Below are 22,189 nucleotides of genomic sequence, written 5' to 3'. Positions count from 1 at the left end.
TGAATAGTCCAAACTTGACTTTCCCAAGTGAGGAAAATGTAAGATGTTTTAAGATGTTTTTAAAAGATTAAAGAGTTTTGGAGAGGGAAAAGTTCCACAGGAAACAGGATACCTCGGTTAATTTTTCCAGTGTGAGAATATTTCCATTTGATAATAAATCTTACTCTTAACCTGTCAAATTCTTACATAGATCTTTGTGAGCTTTTGATTATGGTTCTTAATTTGTCCTTCAAAACTTGATATTCTGTGGAATTGATTGTTTTGTCTGATCTCTTTTACAGGCTATTGAAAAGTATTGCCGAGTCAGTGGTGGATTTTCTGGGGTGAAGGATGTGTATTCTTCTACTCCCACACATGATGATGTACAGCAGAGTTTCTTTCTTGCTGAAACATTAAAGTAAGTAGATGCCTTTAAAAAGTTTTTATTGTGAGCACACAAACATGTATATGTTCTAGCTATTTCCCTCATTATGTTGTGCTTGGACTTTGTAGACATTTAGCTTGTGACTCCTGCAATATGCCTAGAAATAGATACACACACACACACACACACACACACACACACACCCTGTAATTGCTGGAATCACAAACTAAGTGTCATTATCACACACTTACATATGTGTATATGTATTTCTGATGGTTTACAGAGATGCAAATAAAAATAAAGTCCCTGAAGAAGAAGGATAAGGAAAAAAAAAAAAAAGAAAAGTTTTTATTGTGGGCTGGTTTTGCTAAGATCACTACATGATGAATTATGACTGTGTGATGTGTTACACTAGGTTTTTTTTTGTTTGTTTTTTAATTTATTTATTTATTTTTATTTGCTTATTTACAGCATAACAGTGTTCATTGTTTTGGCATCACACCCAGTGCTCCATGCAGTACGTGCCCTCCCTATTACCCACCACCTGGTTCCTCAACCTCCCACCCACCCACCCACCCACCCACCCACCCCCCCCCGCTGCCCCTTCATAACCCTCTGGTTGTTTTTCAGAGTCCATAGTCTCTCATGGTTCATCTCCCCTTCCAGTTTTATTACAAATATCTTTTTATGTAATTGGGTCTTAAATTTTTAGCTGCATCTCGAGAAGAGTGACTTTAACTATGAGGTAGATATTTTGTCAAATAAGAGTTCAGTACCTTCATTTTGTCCTTGGCTCTGTGGTGTGCATTGGAATCCTCTGGAAGACTCCTGAAAACATGCATCACTTGGACCATACCCACAGAGTTTCTCATTTGGTAGGTCTAAGGCCAAACCTAAGAATCTGCATTTCGGATGGATTCTCATCTGATACTCATGATGCTGGTCCTGGGACCATACCTGAACTCCCTGCTCTGGCTAATGAAATCAGTTCAGAATAATCATGGAGTTTTAAAGGTCCTAGAGGATATATGATCATAGTCATGCATCCTCCCTGTGAGGTTTCCTCTAAAGATATACATAAAAGGAAGAGGTGGGGGTGGGGGGAGACAGCTATTACTTGAGTTTATTCAGAACTCCAGGCAGAGCTCTATAAGCTGACCTGGAAGAAGGTGGAGACTTGAAATGTGTCCGCTTCCCTAAGAACCTACAAAGTAAATATCTTTTGATAACCTCTCTTAAATTTCATAAATTTCCTGTCTGTCTATTCCTGAATGCTTCATAAACTTGTCATTTCACTTGTTCAAAAAAATGTATTTACAACTGTTTATTTTTAACTTCAATCTCAGATCCAATAAGGATCATTTGTTGCATTTGGTTGTCATGTCTCTCTGGTTTTCTTTAACCTAGAGCAGTGTTCTGTTTTGCTTCTGTCTCCTATGACACTGACATAAGTGTTCAGGCTAGTTGCTCTGGAGAATGTCCTTTAGTTTAGATATTTATGCTTTGTTTCTTTGTGATCGGATTTAGGTTAAATGTTTTGGGCATGATATTGTATAGATGATGTGTCCTCATTGCATCCTCTAAAGAGGCACATGATAACAGATTAGCCCATTACTGGTGACTCCAAGTTTGATCATAAGGTTAGATTCGAAAAACATAAAGAATCTTTCTTCTTTTTGTGAGTGATAAGTGAAATATTACGAAGTGATATGTGGAGTATTAACTCCCTGACTCAGTAAATATCCTTTTTCCAATAGTCTTTCGCCCAGTGTTAGCATCTTGCTCAATGAACTATTACTGTAGTAGTGGTCAAATGCTGGTTTTGAGGCTGCTTCTAGTCTTAAAAAGAAATTACTTGATTTTCAACATTCGTATACCATTTTCTTCACATCACTCTTCTGCTCAAAAAGCCACAGCTCAAAAAGCTCATTTCTAGCTGCATTTCTCATTTCTTTTACTATAGATTCTATCCTTAAATCAAGCTATAGTCAAATATATATATGTGAATATATATATGGAATATATATATTCCTATGCATTTCATTGCCTATTTCATATTTCATTGGCTCTGGCAGGAATACCTTTACAATTTCTATCAATTCCCCTCTCTTATTTCTAAATTCAGATCTCACCTATTACAGATTGGCTTTCATAATTCTAATTCCTCATCAATATAGACCTTGAGTACTTTAGTACATGGAATAAGGCTGCAAATATGTGCCATGCTGCCTTTCCCTTTCCAGTACATGTATGGAATATCTCCAGATCACCAGTTGATCACCTTGGTACTCTCACTGCCGAGTTCAGAAAGAAGCCATTTGAACACAGCAGTCTAGGTAACCAGTTTGTTTGTTTATTTATAAATAAATATATATAGAGAGAGACACACACACACACACACACACACACACACACACACCCCAATACTGACTACAATACTAACTATAATACTCAACTTCCAGAAAAACGCATATATATGTTTGGATCAATAAAAATGAAAAAAATCAAGAACAGTCAATCCTACAGGTAATATAACAACATCTAGACTGAGGAAATTATCACAGTTGAGTACTACATTCAGCACCAAGCTTCTTGGTAGTTAAAGCAAAAAGAAAGCATTTTGTTCAGTGTCATTCTCATCTTTGTGAGTTGGGAGAATGTATTACTTTAACAAATGAGACCGAATTTTTTTTAACTGCTAAATTATAAGATGACTTAATTTGATAGCTCATTATTAAAGACTGATGAAGCATATAAAAAAGCCCTTATTATAGGTCAAAAAGAGTTGAATACGGGCAATTTTACTTGGTTCAACCTAGTACAAAATGCCAAATGTCTTCAAACATTGATGTTATAGAAGATGTCAGACTCTTTTTTTTTTTTTTTTTTTTAAATATTTTATTTATTTGACAGAGAGAAATCACAACTAGGCAGAGAGGCAGGCAGAGAGAGAGGAGGAAGCAGGCTCCCTGCGGAGCAGAGAGCCTGATGCGGGGCTCGATCCCAGGACCCCGGGATCATGACCCGAGCCGAAGGCAGAGGCTTTAACCCACTGAGCCACCCAGGCGCCCCGAAGATGTCAGACTCTTAATGTAACTTATTCTTTATAAAAACTTGTGGCATTTGAATCAAGACATTTCTGTGAAGACTTAATATGGGTTTATGTTTTCTTACTATTAAGATAGAGCTTAAAACTCTATAGAGCAATGAAGACTAGCATGATTTCCTAGATTTTTCTCAAATACCAACTAAACAGGATTTTGTCAGAAGCTGAATAACTGTTAACTAAAGATTGCTATTCTATCTAGTGGTTCAGATTTATTGTTAATTCATTACAGGGCAATAATCCATTAGTTTTAGCTATCAGAGATGGCAGCTGATTAGCTTGGCAGTGGCAAAGTTAAGTATAAAAGCCTGTGGTCTTGACCTAGTTGAGGGCCATTTAACCTTTTACATGTTGTTGGGATGATATACTATATCTAGATGGACTATAGCTGTAGGTACACATTTTCCTCCAGAAGATAAGATGCTGTGTCCTCTTTCCTTGCTTCTGTTAGTAGTTGCCAATTTGTTTATTCAGCATATATACTGATGGCACAATAAAAACTATGTAATCAGTAAGGTCAGAGATAGATTCCTTCAAAGCCTCTTTCCTTAAAACTCTTACGTTCTATTAGAGGAAATAAAACACATGCAGATTTGTAAAAAAAAAATGTTAAAAGTAGTAAGTGCATAAGAGAAATGTTAATAAAGTGAGCAAGTTTTCTGGAAGAGGAAGAGTTTACTTAACCTAGAAAGCATAAAGTAAGACTTCATGAAAGTGGTGGCATTTAAACCAGACCTGAAAGCAAGATGAATAGAGTAGGATGAGTTCATATTTGGGGAGTAGCTATAAAGCAGACAATGAAATATTAAGGATGAGATACAAGCACTCTTTAGTGTAACTGATGGTTGCTAGTATCTTATGCGATACAGAGAGATTTGGAAAGAAGGAAGAGTAGGAGATAAAATTAAAGTTTTCAGTGTGCATAACTGTAAGGATTATGACACCAAGTTGCAAGAATAAATAGATTTCCAGAAAAGATAATGGGTTACTTTTGACATGTGTTCCCAAGAGACATTTGAAAATACAGGTATGGAGCTAAAAATACAAGTTCAGGAAGATTTATAAGGATGTAGAGAAAAGAAAGCATATATCTGATCCTTTGAAGATGCCTACGTGTAACAAAGGAGTTGTTCCAGGTTAGCCTGGTAGAATGCATTTATCCTCCACTCTCTCTTGAAAGCCATTAAAATGATTATAGAGGGCTAAGAAGTTGTAAAGAACAAGCACAAAAGAAACGAGAAAAAAATCAACAGCAGACAAGAAATGTCTGCTTTTAGAAGATAGAAAACAGGAAGCTAAAGTACCTGTATGGGGAGATGTTAATGAAGATAAACTGGTGAGTGCTTCAGAACCTTGGAAAGACCAGAGACTGTAGAGTGCGTGGTAGGGTTGACAACTGTAGAATTTTTAAGTAAATTTATGTAAGGAGTAGCTAGACCCCAGGTTCACCCCTGCTTCATCTCTACCATGAATGAAACTAGAGATTTCTTGTCTGAAGAGGTCGAATCATAGAGGCTGTGGACTTAGTGATGTCAGGCACAGCTGAAAACAGACAGGAGATTGGAGGGTTCCTTTCTAGGAAATGAATTAGCCTACAGGAAGAAAAACTAGAGCTACTGCTACTTGAGGTTCCATCAGAAAAATGGCCACATCCTCCTCTGTTCCCCAGTGGTGCAGCCACCAGTAAATGCCTACATGCCTATGGTTTCTAATCCGCATTAGGCTTTTAAATATGGCTTTTAAATATTAATGTGCACATTGACTTAGAAATATTATCAAGCCTGATGTTTATGTATATATACTTAGGGTTTTTAAAGTTTATTTAAGAAACAAAATATGACTACAACAAGGTAACTTGAGAAAATATCCCAGAAGTGAAGGACGTGAGTTTCCAGTTTGAAAGCAGCCATCAAGATTCCAGCACAGTGGATATAAACAGACTCACACCAAGACACAATGCTGTATTCACACCCCTTGGGGTAAAGGAAAGATCTAATGGCCTCCAAAGAGAGGGAGAATAAGTCTTGGAAAAATGATCTGACATCAGGATGGCTTCAGACTTCTCAAGAACAGTCGTGAAAGCTAGAAGCGGTTGATCGGTTCATTCAAAATTATGAGAGAATATTAATTCCAACTTAGGATACCATGTTTTAAGTCATGCAAGGTCTCAAAAGTCTACTATCTAAGTTAATGCCTTGGAGGATATATGCTGTCAAAACTGAGTATAAACCAAAACAGAAGACATGGGATGTAGGGAACAAGTGAAAGGAAGATTAAGAGGGTTATTGGTCTAGACTGAATGTGACAGAAGGCTCCGGAGGAATTTTCTCCAGATTAAATTTATAGGATGTTTCTATCTGAATATTTTAAAAGTAGATTTAGACAATTGAAGATTTTGGTGTATTATTAGTAATAAATACAGGCAGTCTGCTTTTTAGGTGAGGGGAGGAATTATGTAAGAAAGGAAAAGCCGTGAATAGCTTTCAGCTAAGGGGAAATTGCTTAACTTGAAGCCTTTTGTTTGGACTCTGGATTGTTTTACAAAAATAGGTAAATAATACCACTGCTGCATTTGTCTGGTTGCAAGAAGAGAAATATATTCTTTGATAATGGGCTTGTTTTCTCCAAGAATTGTCTTTTCATTGGTTTTTGGTGTAATAGGAGCTGATCCAAAGTCTCTTATTCTACAAGAATCCAAGAGACGTATCTGTACCTCAGTATCTACATCCATTAACCTAGGTCTAATTCAGCTCTCACTGAATCTTGGCTTGGTTCTGTTGCATCTGTATTGGAAGGTCTCAGAAATTGAGAAAAGTGTACATGTTGAAGATACATTTCTGTTTTTCTGAGTTCGGATGTATTGACATTAAATGGTTATGAGAAATCACAGGTTAAGTGGAATCCTAGTCCTCTTAATAAGTTTGTTATTGAAAGAGAAATACCATAAAGACCAAATTTACTACCAGTTTGTCTGCTTCCACTGGCAAAATATCTGGGGCAGAAACAATGTTTTGTGTGCCTTTCTGTGACTCTGGCTTGTGCACTCCCCACCCCTTCCTATCTCTTAAATTCAAACTTTGAATATAATAGTGAAATTCTGGAAAACTATATAATATGTCAAGGATCTTGGTCAAAGCTATGGAAAAAAATTTAAGTACAAGGGTGTTTATTACTGTTCTAAAAATAGTTATTACATGTTCAGTAGTAGTTGGACAGTTAAATTATGGCACGTCCACATGGATATTAGGGAGCCGTTTTGAACTCCTCATAATAGAATATTAAGTAGGCTATTAAGGCTATTAATATTAAGTAGGCTATTTTGTGCACATATACGTAGGTATAAAATGTGTACATAAATATCTCCATGTGTATTTTAACATCAAAAACATTGTTTTTATTTTTGTGATCAGAAAAACAGTCTTTTAAATAAATTAAACTGCAGCCGTGTTTTCCTGCATCAGATTTAGTGGCTGTTTTTGTGTCTAGAATCAAAAGGAAAGTTTTTTGAGCTACAAGAAAATTTAGAGGTCATTCAGTCCAACAAAAACCACCACAATCCATTTCTTCCTCCCACACACATTCCCAATGCTAAAAGTCTCTTTACAATACACAGAGTATTTTGTCATAAAGTCTTTTCTCAGTCTTGTCAGTTGATGGGCAGCTTGCTGCCTCAAAAGGCCAACCCATGCCACTGTTCAAAAGCTTTTTTTATTAGAAAAAAATCTTTCTTATTTTCAGTTAAAATCTGCTTCACTGTGAGTTCCATTCAGTGATCCATGTTTTGCCCTTTGGAAATATACAGTCTTCCGCATAAATGTTCGCTAAAAATACTTGTATTTGCCAGGCTAAACATTGTAAGTTTGTGTCCTGTTCTTTCTATGACGTGTTCTCCTTCCCTTCTCTGGAGTTGAGTGCCTGGTTTTCTAGACTGAACACTGTATTTAAGATGTGGGTTAAACCGGGGCGGGTTACCAGTCCCTGCTGTGGTCATTATACTCCCATTAGTGCAAGATAATACTGTTTTCTATTTTCTGCTAACCCTGTCTGTGTAGCTTGAAATTTTGTAGTAGGTCTTTTGGGGGCGGGGTTGAAGGGAAGGAATGCATGAACTAAGATAATTATTTTCTCTTTTATATTTGGAATGGTTAATTTTTCTGAAATTTATTTTATTTTATTTATATCCTTATTAACTTTATTTTGTTAGGTTTAACATACTCTAATTTGTTGAAATTTTGAACTCTTGAGTTTTTCATTTAATGTTTTAGCTATTTTAGCTTTGTGTCACTCAGGGATTTAATAAATATGTCTTCTCTATATATACCCAGTTAATTATATGATACAGACATCTAACCACATATTCTCAACCAGTACATATTTATCTGTTTAATCCCAGCTTTTCCCCTTAGTAGCTGTGTGACTTTGGACAAGTTCCTGAGTTTTCTGCCTCAGTTTTATCATATGTAAAAAGAGAATTAATAATAGTGTCACCTGAAGAAGTTGTTATGGAGGTGAAGATAGTGAAGCATTTAGAATTATACTCGGCACAATATACAGCATAGCAGGTGGAAAGTCGCTGTAGGACAGTAGGGCTGGCAGCCAGGGAAAAAAGCTAGATGTGAAGCAAAGGAGAACAAGGACAAACTGGAACTCGCAAGGACAAAAGATCCCATATCTGTGTCTCACGGCCTCCAGCTTTGATAAGCAGCTAATTTGCAGAAGAAGCTGGCACCTTTTGCCAGAGGGCTATCCATGCCTGGCTTAGGAATCGGAAAATTGCTGAGGAGCTCCAACAGGAGCTACAGGTGCTGAAGGTGGGCCACTGCCCCGCCCTCCAAGGTGAGCCAGACCATCCCCGGTGCGTGCACAGTGTTATCAGCACACGGCTGTGCTGCGCTCCCCGGAACGCAGAGTGTGGGCCGCTCTTACTGCAGCCTGCACATCACGTGCGTGCACAAACCACTGTAGCCAGCCCTAACTTAGAACCACACAGAGAAAGTGGTTCTGACAAATGTAGCTCCAGCTTAGCTGTGTTCGGCAAAGCCCGCAATCACCACAGGAGACAAGCCCTTCCAGACAGTGAAAGAAATTAGAAGCTACTTTATATCCTATAGTATGCAATATCTCTATGTAAAAGACCATCGAAAACTGTTTTAAAGCTATACTAACTACAAGTAGTGGTACAAGAATAAATGGAACAGTAGAACAGAACAGAGTTCAGAAATAGGCCCCCTTATATGTGGGAATTTCATCTTTGAAGGAAAGCAATGCAGATCCTTGAAGAAAAGTCAGATTAGTTAATAGGTGATGATAGGAAAAATGTTCATTAGGAAAGAGTCCTCGGAATTCAGCTGGATCCCTGGTAAATAAAACTGATCTTATTATAGATCATGCTTTAAATATAAAAAATGAAATAAAATCATGAAAAAAAAATGAAAGTGTTTTCTTTTTCCCAACTCTGGGAGTGAAGATGGCATGGCACAAAACCCAGAAACCATAGAAGAAAAGATAAAATATTTTAGCCACTTGAAGTGGAAAACATCGACAAGGGGGAAAAAAATCAGTAGAGTAAAAAATGGCACACTGGTAAAACATACTTGCAAAACATTTGATAGTCAATGGGTAAACTTAAAATCTGAAATTAAGGGAAAAGTACTAAGTTAAAATAAGTAAAGGCATTTCACTGAAAATATAGATGGAAAATAGCATAAACAAATGAAAAATAAATGTTTGACCCACTCAGAGAAATGATGTAAACTTAATCAGATGCCGTGTTTTACTGTCTACTTCAGACTGTAAAAATTTGTGTTCTGGTGTTGGCAAGGATGTAAAGATCTAGTCATTTACACAGAAGTTGAGAGTGTGTGTTGTTTGATGTGAGTGATAGAATCTTTGGGGAAGAACCTATTGAAATACTAAGTTCACATAAATTTTGCTCCAGGAGTCCTACTTCTGTTGTAGAACTGTCCTGCAGGTGTACTCCCCCAGATGAGGAAGACTGATGAAAAAGGTGCTCCTTGCTTCTGAGTCGTTGACATTCTTTGCTTCTGTACCGAAAATTAAGTGCCACATGTACCTTTTCGGCCACATCTCCTGTTAGACCACTTTCCCCAGGCATTTGATCTATATCCGTCTGTTAGGCCTTTTCACTTCCATGTCCTTATTCTTGCTGTCCCTTCTGTGTGCAGTGCTCATTCCTTTTTTTTTTTTTTTTAATCCCTCACAAAATCCTGTTACTTTCTCAAGGCCTTGTTCAAAAGCCCTTTGAGGCCTCTCCAACACTAAGGCAGGATTAGTTCATCCTTAGGTATACTCACAATACTTCCCTGGCCCTGATAGTCTACAGGAAACATTAATACCTTCAGGGCTTGGTTTCATGTTTGGGTTGAGTATACACTCAACAAATGTTTGTTGAACTGTACAGAATTAACAGCTAATTCTTGCCATATTAAAATTGGTTGTATAAACATCTGTCTCCTCTATATTGTGCGCACCTCAAAAATCAAGACTACTGTTGTTTTTAATATAACTTAGTTTTTAATTATAAAAATAATATGTGAATTTGGCAAGGTGAATTAAATATTAGTGTGGAACATAAAAAATGAAAAAGGAAAGTTTCTCTGTATTTCCACATCCAGTTTCACTTCCCAGAGATAATTATTATTAAACTGTTCTTGTTGTATCCCTTTTAGGAGTTTTCTGGGTATAACCAAACATATAAAAATTTATATTTATAATGTATATCTTTTTAATAGCCTTTTTCCCCTTACGGAGGCATAGTATACTTACTGTTCTAAAACTTGCTATTTTCTTCTTACTTTCTATTTAGAGAAGGTTTCCATATGGACACATAAATCCAATGAGGATTGTCATTTGTTTAATCAGTAATTTATTGTTAGATATAGAAGTTGGTTCTATTCTAGTTTTTTGCTGTTAAAAACATTTAAATGAACACCCTTTTACATAAAATTCTGCTGTTTGTATGAATGTAAATACTGGCCAGGTTCTTAACAGAAAGATGGCTGGGTCAAGGGGCATGTGCATTTGAGTTGTGATCATTTTAGAGCTCTCACTTCACAAAATTTCTCGTAGATAGCTTTGGAAGTTCAGGGAGGAAAATGTTTTAGAAAATTAGCTGATCCGAAAAGTTAGAATCAAGAGAATATTCTGAGAAGTAACAAAACATTTGGATAGTACTTGATACGTGAAGTAAGCTTTGAGCAGGCTTTTTAAAAGTCAATCTTAAATTTTTTGAATTTTTAAATGATTCATAATAAATTCAGACAAGAGAATAAGTCACTTAAATTTTTTTTCTATAGGTTAAGAACACAGATAAATCAAACAGGTTCTTAGGAAATTAATGGGGATACAAGTTTCAGCATTTCTCACTCTTTCAAGCTATCATTTCCTAGGATCCTTAATTCCACCTCTTTGCTCTAGGTGTGTCTGAGCTCTTTGTCCTTATCTACTAAGTAAATGGTGATCAGAATATACAAATGATACAATGTACTATGAAGTAATTCATCTAACAGATACTAAAGTGCCTCATATGTGCCTTTGCTATTTTATGTGCTGGGGATGCATCCGTGAATATAAGCGAGAACAATCCTGACGTCAAGGAACTTAGAAATTTTTTTGAGCGCCTGCCCATAAAAATAGGCCCTTTGTGTGTATATCATCTGTACTTTCCATTATGCTATCCCCTTGCCCTGCTGTTTTTTTTTTCAGCACTGTTACCACCTGATACATGTGTTTGTTTTTTTATCTGTCTCTCCCATTAAGTAGAATGTAAGCGTATAACTGCAGGAACTTTCCTTTTAACTACTCTCACCTCCCTAGCACCCAGCACCCAGTGTATGAGGCACTCAATAAGTAGGTGTTACGTAAGGAAAAAGTTGGCTGTTTGTCTCTGTGTGCTGACACTCTTAAGTAGTAGTTTGTTTTATGGTTTTATTGCGATCTAATTGACGTAAGATGTTGTGTAAGGTGTACAGGGTGATTATTTAATACATTTATGTATTGCAGTGTGATTACCACCTGCACTGTCAGCTGACATCTTCTTTGTTGTGAGAGCGTGTAGGAGCTTTCTTAGCAGCTTTCAGCTATATAATACAGCATTGTTAACTGCAATCACAATGCTGTACGTTAGATCCCCAGAACTTACCTTCAAACTTTATTCCCTGTGACTAACATCTATGCAGTCCCCCAGCGCACGTAATCCCCATTCTGCTCTCTGTTTCTACACGAGTATGGCCTTTGAACATTTCACATATGGATATCATATATCATATAGTCTTTGTCTTTTCTTTTCTGACTGATCTCACTCAGCATAATGCCGTGAAGGTCTACCCATGCTAGAAATGGCAGGATTTCCTTCTTTCTCATGGCCGAATAGTATTCTCTCTGTGTGTGTGTGTGTGTGTGCATGCATGTGTGTTTGTACACACTGTATCTTCTTTATCCATTCATCTGTTGGTGGACACTTAGGTTGCTTCCATATCTTGGCTATTGTGTAGCTTAGTTAATGTTGCCATAAACATGGGGATGCATGTATCTCTTACGATCCCACTCTCATTTCCTGTGGATATATACCCAGAAGCAGGATTGCTGGATCGTGTGGCAGTTCTATTTTTAAATTTTTGAGGACCTCCATACAATTTTCCATAGTGGCTGTACCAGTTCACATTCCCTCCAGCAGTGCATAGTGTTACCCTGTTCTCTGCATTGTTCTCTTGTCTCTTTGATGAAGCCATTTTAACAGGTATGAGTTGATACCATTGTGGTTTGGGTTTGCATTTCCCTGATAATTAATGATGTTGAACATCTGCATGTGCCTGTGTGTCTTTTTTTTTTTTTTTTGAAAAATGGCTATTTAGTTCCTCTGCCCACTTTTTAATTGAACTGTTTCATTTTTGTTACTGAGTTGTATGAGTTACTGAATATTTTCTATGTATGTATGAGTTACTGAGTTGTATGAGTTACTGAATATACAAGTTAACCCCTTGTATATATGACTTGCAGATATTTCTCTGTAGGTTGTCTTCCATTTTTTATTGTTTTTATTGTTTTATTGTTTCTTCTGTTATGCAGAAGCCTTTTAGTTTGGTGTAGTTCCGTGTATTTATTTTTGCCTTTGTTGTGTGTGCTTTTGGTGTCATACCCAAAAATCATTGCTGAGACACATGTCAAGGAGCTCTTTGTCTTTGTTTTCTTCTAGGACTTTGGCAATTTCAGCTCTTAAGTAGTTTTTAATCATATTTTGTCCCTTCTAATTGTATTTTTTTTAAAGATTTTATTTATTTATTTGACAGACAGAGATCACAGGCAGGCAGAGAGGCAGGAGGGGGCAGGGGTACAGGCTCCCTGCTGAACAGAGAGCCTGAAGCAGGGCTCGATCCGGTAACTGAGATCATCACCTGAGCGAAGACAGAGGCTTACCCAGTGAGCCACCCAGGTGCCCCTGATTGTATTTTTTTAAAGTTTTTATTTAAGTAATCTCTACACCCATTGTGGAGCTCGAACTCATGACCCCGAGATCAAGAGTCACATGCTTTTCCAACGGAGTCAGCCAGGTGCCCCTCTAACTGTATTTTTTAAAGCATTCCCTGCTCATCTTATATAAAATTTCAGATTGCTCCCTCCTCCCCCCACCATTTCCCCTTTAACTTTTCTCCATAGCACCCAACTTCTAACATACTATGTAATTTCCATAGGCATTCCGCAACTTACATAAATTTCATGAGGGCGATGTGTTTTGTATATTTTTGTTATTGTTCTGTCTCCAGTATCTATGGAGGGAACACATATACTTGTTTCAGAATTAGGTATTTGTTGAATAAAGGATTGAATTATTTGATTCCAAGAGAGACAGCTGAAAAAAGCAGTTTTATAAGATCTTGCAAAAATGGGAGCAAGGAGGGCGAAGAGAATAATAGACCTATTTTGGGGGGTTGAGGCTCCGGGCTTGAACTCAAAATTAAGTTTGTGCTAGAAGTTGCTATCAGTGAATAGGTGAGGAAATTGATGAAGCAAGAAGAAAATGCCCAAGGCAAGCTGTTAAAAGTGGGGGAATCGGAACAGTGGATTTGTTTTCAGTAGAATCAGAGGTTCAGATGCCCACATGAAGGAGAAAAGCAGAAATAGTGCCAACTAGCTGGTATTGGAAGATAGATAAAGTTGGTAAACCTAGGGCAGTGGTTCTTAAGCTTGAGCTTGCATCAGAATCACCAGGAAAGGTTGGTAAAACACAAGATGGCTGGGCTCCATTACCCGAGATTCTGATTAGTATGTCTTGAGTGGAGCCTAAGAATCTGCATTTGTAAAAAGTTCCCAGGTGATGCTGATGCTGCTGGTCTTTGAGGAACTGCTGACCCCTGCGAGTCAGTGCACCATTTATGGCAGAAGCTAGGGGTCAAGGAATCACCTATGCTGACAAGGGATAGCCAGTACCCCATGCGGTCAGGTGAGCAGATCATTGCTGTTAGCTGCAGTGTTTATGTTGTCCAGTCTTCTCAATTGCTGGTCGACTGGAGGACCAAAACCATGGTCCGCATGGTTTTTAATTCCTCTTAGGAATCCATATGTCACAGTGCAACCCAAATATTAGATGGTAGGTACACCCACATACACGGAGTGAATTTCACTGGCACTCCTTAATAGAAGCTTTTTTCTTTTTTCTTTTTTTAGTTTCAAGCCTGTTACTTTGAAATATCCTTGCCATTTTTTTTTTGCTGCAGTAGAGGGAGCTACAATCCAAATTGTATTCATATAGCAATAACACATAATGGGGTTAATTTCCTTTTCCATCCTTTCCTTTTAGTCTTTTTTTAAAATCCACTTTAATGAAGTACTTTAAATGTGCAGCTTATTGTCTTTGGGCAGATATATATGCCTGGGTAACTAGCACCCCAATTACTCTGGAACACTTCAGTTCTAGTCTTGCAGTGATTTCCGCTCCACCTCCAAATACATAGCTGCTTTTGGTCACTATAGGTTGCCTGCCTCGTATCTCATGTACTTGGAATCATGCAGTATGTACTTACTTTTGTGCATAATGTTTTTTAGATTAATCAGTGTTGTTGCATGTATCAGTAGTTCACTTTTTTCTGTTGGTAAGTAGTATCCTGTTGTATGGGTATACCATGTTTTGTGTATCTGTTACTCTCTTTTTGATGGCATGTGCCCTATGCTTTTGAAAGGAATCGGGGAAAAAAGGAATTATGTTTGTTTACCATTTGACTACCTGTAAGTATTTTGCTCTTAATTTTTTCTTTCCAGGAAGTTTTTAAATCTTCCCTTAAGAGTAATGGTACCTCATTGGCTATTATCAAATAGTTACTGCCAAATAATTTTCTATTATTAAATAAAATTCTAAATGTTTCTAATCTTCTTCTTAAAATAGAGATGGCATAGGTGAAACCATAGGAGCCAAAATTTGTAGCAACAGTCTTCCTCTCAAAAGTTAAGTAAATATTGTTGCATAAAGTTGTTATAAAAGTTCTGGTAAGACTTCCAGTTTTCCCTTTGCAAACAATTTTATTGGCCAAGTTTTTCTTGATACTTAGCTAGGTTTGCTAATAGCTGTTCTTTCTAGATGGAATATTTTAGTATGATAAAGAAAACTAGTAATATAGGAAAAGGTAATAGTAATACAGGAAAAGTGAATAGGAAAGGGTAATAGACCTGTAATCAAGAACTATACCAAAATGCTAATTGTAGCGTCTAGGAGGTAAGCATGGATGGGTTTCACCATAAAATTCTTTTGAAGTTTCTGAGGTTTGAAGGTTTTATAGTAAAATACTAGGGCAGGGGAAGAAGGGAAAGCTAGTAAATTGTTGCCCAGGACAGATATTGTTACTGATGTTGCTTTCTTATCCTCCAGTAGTTCTGGTTCTCCTTTCTATAGCCCCTATTATCTGCCTGTGCCTGTCAAGTTATTCTCAGCATAAGCAAATGAAAGCACAGTTAGCCAGGTATCAGACTATTAAAGCTAATCCCCTAGTGAAGAAGGTTTTGAAGTAGGTTCAAAGACAGTTCTGATAATAGTTTTGTCAGTAAAGCATCAAGAGTAGCATGACTTCTAAGTTTGTAATCAAAAGTGTCCAAGTAATATATCTGGGAGAGAGAGAGGAATCAGTGAGATTTTTGGAGTGAGGATTCTTAGCCAAGGAAAAAAAACAGTTCGGGAGGGAAGACTGGAAAAACTAAGCCACTATTCCCTTCCATTTATCTTTTATCTTTTATCTTGTCTGTAACTAGATCCTAAAGTTAACCTCCTACCATGAGAAAATGACGATTTTTTCCAGCTGGAAAAGTAACATTAAATCTCCTGTTCTGTGCTGTTCTCTGCACCCTTACCCCTGTATTTATTAAGTAACTGCTCTCTTTTCAGAATTGTGCTATTTGGAAATTAAAGTGTATGAAACATAATGCTGTATGAGGATCTTGCAGTCTAGTTAAGAAATCTCTTATTTCTGGTCCTGGGCAAATTCAGTAAAATTACAAACTGTTTAGTCAAGTGCTAGGTAGAATATAAATGTTTTAGAGATTCACAGAAGGGAACTTGGGCATGGGCTGGAATAGTCATGAAAAAAGTTTGAGATAATGCTACATGTTAATAGGTGAGGTAAAGCAGAAAGTCATTTCATGAAAAGGGATCCAGCTTGAGAAGACAAATGCTACTGTTCTTCAGAAAGACAGTAAAGAAACTGAACTTTAACTAAAGAATATTCATTAGAAGTAATGGGAGATAGGCTTCTAGAATCAAAATCAGGGAAGCAACAGTATGGATGAAAATTGAGAACATTATGTTCAGTGAAATGAGCCAGTCACAAAAAGATTGTTATGATTCCACTTGTATAAAGTACCTCTAACCAAACTGATAGGAACAGAAAGTAGAAGGTGGTTTATCAGGCACTGGGCAAACTGATAGGAACAGAAAGTAGAAGGTGGTTTATCAGGCACTGGGGGAAGGGAAAGGGGGAGTTGTTGCTTGAAAGGGTGTAGAATTTCAGTTTTGCAAGATTAAAGAGTTCAGGAATCTGTTTCACAATTGTGTGAACATACATAGCTCTACTGAACTTAAAAATAAGATGGTAAATTTCTTTGTTTCTTTTTTAAACTATAGTCGACACACTGTTATTGTTAGTTTCAGGTGTAGAGCATACTGATACAATAACTTGGTCTGTGTTATGCTCACCACAAGTGTAGCCACCATCTGTCACCGTCTGTCACCACAGTGCTATTACAGTATCATTGGCCATGTTTCCTGTTCTGTACCTTTTATCCATGTGACTTACTCATTTCATAACTGGAAGCCTATGTCTCCCTCTCCCCCTTCACACATTTTGCCCATCCCTTCACCCCTGGCAACCATGCTTGTTCTCTGTATTTATGGATCTGATTCTGCTGTTTGTTTATTCATTTATTTTTTAGACTCCATATATGAGTGAAATCATATGGTATTTGTGTTTATCTGATTTATTTCACTTAGCATAATAACCTGTAAGTCCGTGTTGTCACAAATGGCAAAATTAAGGGGATAAATTTTATATTATGTGGGTTTTTTTTTTAACCACAATAAAAAATCGGAGAAGCAACGGCATTCCTCAAAAGGGAATCACAAGATAAAATGCAAAGCATCTACACTTTAACTCCCATCCCACCTCCCTCCTCCAACCCCTATAACTTATACTGGGATGAAAGGAAACTAAAGGATACTAAATGGAACTAAAGGAAACTAAAGGAATACAAGTATGGCTGAGAGAAAACTAGAGTCCCAAAGGAAGAAGAGTAACTTGTTATTTTAAATGATTGCCAGGATGCTAAGAAATTATATATCAAGATATTACTACACATGTAATTTTGTAATTAATACTCTTTCAGGAATGATGCAGAGAAACAACAGAATAGGTAGCTAACTTTAAAGAAGGGAAAAGTTGGATTGAAAAAAATAAAAGTAGATGGATTTAGTGTCCATTTTTACAAAGTTCTAGAAAGTCGTAAGACTTTGATATGAAGATAGGAAGACTTTGGAGAAAAATTAGTGATCAAGAAGAGCCAGAAAGGCTTCCTCAGAACAAGTTCTTGCTGGACTAACTCTTATGTTCTTTTTGGATTGGTTTAATAATAGAGGATTAAATGATTCCATGAAAATACATGGTGTTCAGCAAATTGTTTGACAAAGTATCTCAAAATGGAAGAACCAGCTCTTCCTCCAAGATGAAGTAACAAGGCCCAGAATTTACCCTTCTACCCAAAGCAGACAGATGAAATATATAGGAAACAATGGTTTTCAAAACACTGGAAAGGAGACAGTAGAGGAACGTGGTCTCTGAGAGATGGGAAACAAACCAGCAACCCTGGCTTCGCCGCAGCTTGCTGCCTTGGTGGAGCTTCCCCACACACAGGGAAGGGGACCTGAGGCTGAGTGCAGCAGGCTCCCTGAGGAGATCGGAGTTGTGAGTCCAAGGAAATGAAGATAGCTGGTGTTTACAGGAGAGTAGCGGAGAGCAGCGAGCTACACAGAGAATCCCAGAGAATCCCTCTGGGAGTAGTCAGCAGAGGGAAGAAACTATACCTGAATGGGGGAAAGAATCCTCTATGAGGAATTAAAGGGAACAGTTTATGGTGACCACACAGGGTCAGAAACAGTGCCTGTTCCCAGGAGCCTGACTGGAAAATCTTAAAATTCACAGGGCATGGAGTAGAGTACTCAGGATAGTCCTTCCTCAGTGGTGAGGCATAATCTCTTGCTTTGGATCTGCATAGTCACAGAAGCAAGACTTGAAGGTATCAAATTGTTTCCAAGTAACTTAACTATATACCTGAATAAAATTTAAGATTTATAGGAACACAAAATTATCTAGCAACCACAGGTAAAACTCAATGTCTGGCATCCAGCCAAGGTATACCAGGCAGGAAGGGATGACCAATAATGAAAATAATCAACTGAAACTGACTCAGAGCTCATATAACTGTTAGAATTAGCAGGGGACATTAAAACAGTTATTACAGTTATATGCTATATATTCAAAAAAGAGAGACATGGGAGATAATAAAATCCAAATCAAACTTCCAGAAATGGAAACTGCAAGGTCTGAATTGAAAAATACACCTTAGAGGATTAATAGCAGATTAGAACTTGCAAAAGAAAAGATTTGTGAACTTGAAGACATTACAGCTGAAATCAAAATGAAAACAAGAGCCAAAAAAGAATCTTATAAAAATGCAAAGAGTATCGGTGAGCTGTGCGACAACTGTAGGTTGCTTAAAATATGTGAAATTGAAGTCTGAAGGGGAGAGAACAGAAGAATGGATTAAAAATATATTTATATGGGCCAAAATCTTTCCAAACTTATACCCACTCGAAGGAACTGAACAAAGTCTAAGGACAAGAAACATGAAGAATACGTCACCAAGGGCACATCATAATCACATTGCTTAAAACCGGTGGTAAGGAAAAAAGTCTGAATAGCCATCAGAGGAGAAAAACGAGTTAGGTAGAAAGCAACACATACAAGAATGACGGCAGGGTTCTCATTGGAAACAAGACTAATACCCTCTTGAACAAATATGCATAAAGCCGCTAAACAAGATTTTAGCAAATTAAATCTAACAACCTATTCAATAGATAACACATCATGACCAAGTAGATTTACTCTGGTCACGGAGGTATAAAATTTGAAAATCGTGAACTGAAAAAGGAAAACCATATGTTCATTTCAGTAGACACAGAAGAATTATTGGACAAAATCGAACATCCCTTCCTGATAAGTCTCTTAGCAAACCAGGAATGGAAAGGAATTCTCTCAATCTGGTAAAGAGCATAATGAAAAATCCACACCTAGCCTCATACTGAAAAACTGAATATGTTCCTCCTAAGATCAAGAATAAGACAAGGATTTCTGTCTGTTCTCTTAACTTCAGTTTAGCCTTGAACTGGAGGTTCTAGCTAGTATAGTCAGACAAGAAAAAGAAAAGACATCCAGACTAGAAAAGAAGAAGTAAAATTATCTTTTTTTTTTTTTTTTCCATAAAAGTTGTGGTCATCAAAGGAGGAAATCCTGTGGAGTTACTGAAAAGTTAATAGAATTACTGAGCATTTAGCACAGTTGCAGATGCAAGATTAGTATATCAAAATTAATTATGTATGTATTAAGCATGAACTGAAATTGAAGCTGAAAAACACAGTAGCGTAAAGTTATGAAATACTTAGGGATAAATCTTGACAAAACACATGAAAGACCTGTACACTAGAAACTAAAAATCATTGCTGAAAGAAATTAAAGACCTAATTAAATGGAGAGATTCACTTTGTTGATGGTTCTGAAAACTCAGTATTGTTAATTCTTTTCAGATGATCTATAGATTCAGTGAAGTCCCAGTTGAAATCTTAAGAGACTTTTTCTGTAAAAAATTTTTTACAGAAATTAGCTGTTTCTGAATTTCATGTGGAAATGTGAAGAACCTAGAAAAACCAAAACAAGTTTGAAAAAGAACAAAGTTCAAAGTGTAACACTACCTGATTTCAAGACTTACTATAAAGCTGTGATAATCATTACATTGTGATATTGGTGTAATGCTAGGCAAATAAATTGATGGAATAGAATAGAGAGTCCAGAGAGGAAAAACCTGGTATATATTTGGACACCTGATTTTTGACAAAGGTACAGAGGCATTGCAATGAAAAAAGGCTTTTGAACAAAAGGAGATAGAATAATTGGATTTCTATATGCATATAAAAAATCAATTCAAAATATATCATAGACCTAAGTTTAAAACCTAAAAGTACAGGGGCACCTGGGTGGCTCACTCATTAAGCATCTGCCTTCGGCTCAGGTCATGATCCCAGGGTCCTGGGATAGAGCCCCACATCAAGCTCCCTGCTCAGTGAGGAGCCTGCTTCTGCCTCTCCCACTCCCCCTGCTTGTGTTCCCTCTCTCGTTGTCTCTGTCAAGTAAATAAATAAAATCTAAAAAAAAAAAAAAACACAAAAAACCAAAACCAAAAAACCTAAAAGTACAGCTTGTACTAGAGAACAGAGAAGAACATCTTTGGGACCTTGGGCTAATAAGCAAAGATTTTTTTAGATAATACACCAAAGCATGATACATAAAAGAATGAGTTGATCAGTTGGTCTAAAAATTTAAAAAAAATCTCTCTGAAAGACATTTGAAAAACAATGAAAGAAAATGAAGGGATGAAAAGATAAGGCACAGACTGGGATAAAATTTTTGCGAACTATATAATTCTGGGTGATATGAGAAATTCTAAAAACTCAACAGTAAGACGATGTGCAACCCAATTTAAAACCTGGCAAAAGAATTAAACAGATACTTCATAAAAGAATATATAAAGATGGCAGGTAAGCTCATGAAAAAAGGCTAGACATGATTAGAACAAATTGCAACTACAATGAAATACTACTTACTACCCATGTCTTAGACTATCAGAATAGACCCACACCTGCAGAGAGATCTCCCTTTACTTTTTGCTTTGGACACCCATGTATTAGACTATCAGAATAGACCCACACCTGCAGAGAGATCTCCCTTTACTTTTTGCTTTGGACTTGAGTGGAGATGTAAGGTATGGAGCATCGTCTAATTCTGAGAAGAAAGTCATCTTGAAGATCCTGATGACGGGGGGAAAAATTGGAAACCAGATCTTCTGCCAACCCAGAAAATCCTCTCCACGAATATAGCAGAGAAAGAAAACATTTTAGAAAACATTTTTATCGTTGGATAAGCATGAAACCAGGCTGCAATTTGCATCACAGGCAGATTGCAAAGACAGAAAGAAATTTCACCTTCCCATATAACCAGGCAGATACAATCCCTTACATACACGTGTTCTGAAGATAAATTGTAACTTACCCATATGTAAGAATAGTTCCTGCACGCACCATTTGCTATACATAGTTCATTCTAAGTTCATGTTGGGGTGATTGGGGTGACCATCTGTGCTAATCAGTTGTCTTTATTCAAAGGACAACTGACACTTCTGTCTGATAAGTGTTAGTTAAGAGCTTTAGAGAGAAAGCCACCTGAGCTAGAGTGATAGGTACATTGGGGTTCATCTTCCTTGATGATTACATTGCAAAGGCAGGCCACTAGGAGAAACTAAATTGTACAGCTGGTAAGAAGTTTATTCAGCTTTTAAAAAGATTTATGTACATTTCAGAGGGACAGTTTGTTTTCTCAAGGCAGTGAGCTAAGAAGAGGGAAGGAAGGATAAGGTGTTTCGGCACCAGGAAAAATTTAGTATTTTATTAACCTTTATAAAACCCAGAGCTCTGATAGTGTTTTACTGCTAAATAAACCAGCTTTTGTTATCATCTACCTCTGGCCTTTTGTTGTAGAAGCTAACACCCACTGTTCAGGTAGTTTAGGCATCTTGTATCCTGCAGGCAAAATCACCCTAACTTATTCAGCCCCTAAGGGCAGAGGAAAGTGAGGGATGAATCCCTCCCAGCTCCCTTATATCCCAAGACAAAGCCTAAACCATTACAGTAATCAGAAATATCTACTTTCTTAAGTTTATCTTTTTTAAAAAAAATGCGTGTATATTTTGCATTTGGATTTGTAATATACCCACATTAGTTTTAAGACTTCTTCTTTCCCCACCTCTCCCCCTAAATAAAACAAAACAAAAAACACTCTAAGATTTGAGAAGAGATGTGGGGAAAAGCAGAGAGGGGCAGGTCCTTTTGGCGAGATTGA

At 37.1% G+C, this 22,189-nt stretch overlaps 1 protein-coding gene across 2 annotated transcripts in view; it reads left to right on the top strand.

The window, feature by feature from the left end:
- The window catches only part of MAN1A2 (mannosidase alpha class 1A member 2), a 196,081-nt gene that overhangs the window by 157,420 nt on the left and 16,472 nt on the right, over positions 1–22,189 (top strand). For both annotated transcript variants that reach the window (XM_046006715.1, XM_046006706.1), the window contains exon 12: positions 282–397. In XM_046006715.1, the coding sequence (XP_045862671.1) occupies positions 282–397 (116 nt within the window). The remainder of the gene's footprint in view (positions 1–281; positions 398–22,189) is intronic.

The sequence above is a fragment of the Meles meles genome, chromosome 1, assembly GCF_922984935.1.
Source record: "Meles meles chromosome 1, mMelMel3.1 paternal haplotype, whole genome shotgun sequence".
In the NCBI taxonomy this organism is placed as follows: Eukaryota; Metazoa; Chordata; class Mammalia; order Carnivora; family Mustelidae; genus Meles; species Meles meles.
The sequence above is the reverse complement of the archived record's forward strand: the minus strand, read 5'-3'. Positions and strand labels throughout refer to the sequence as shown.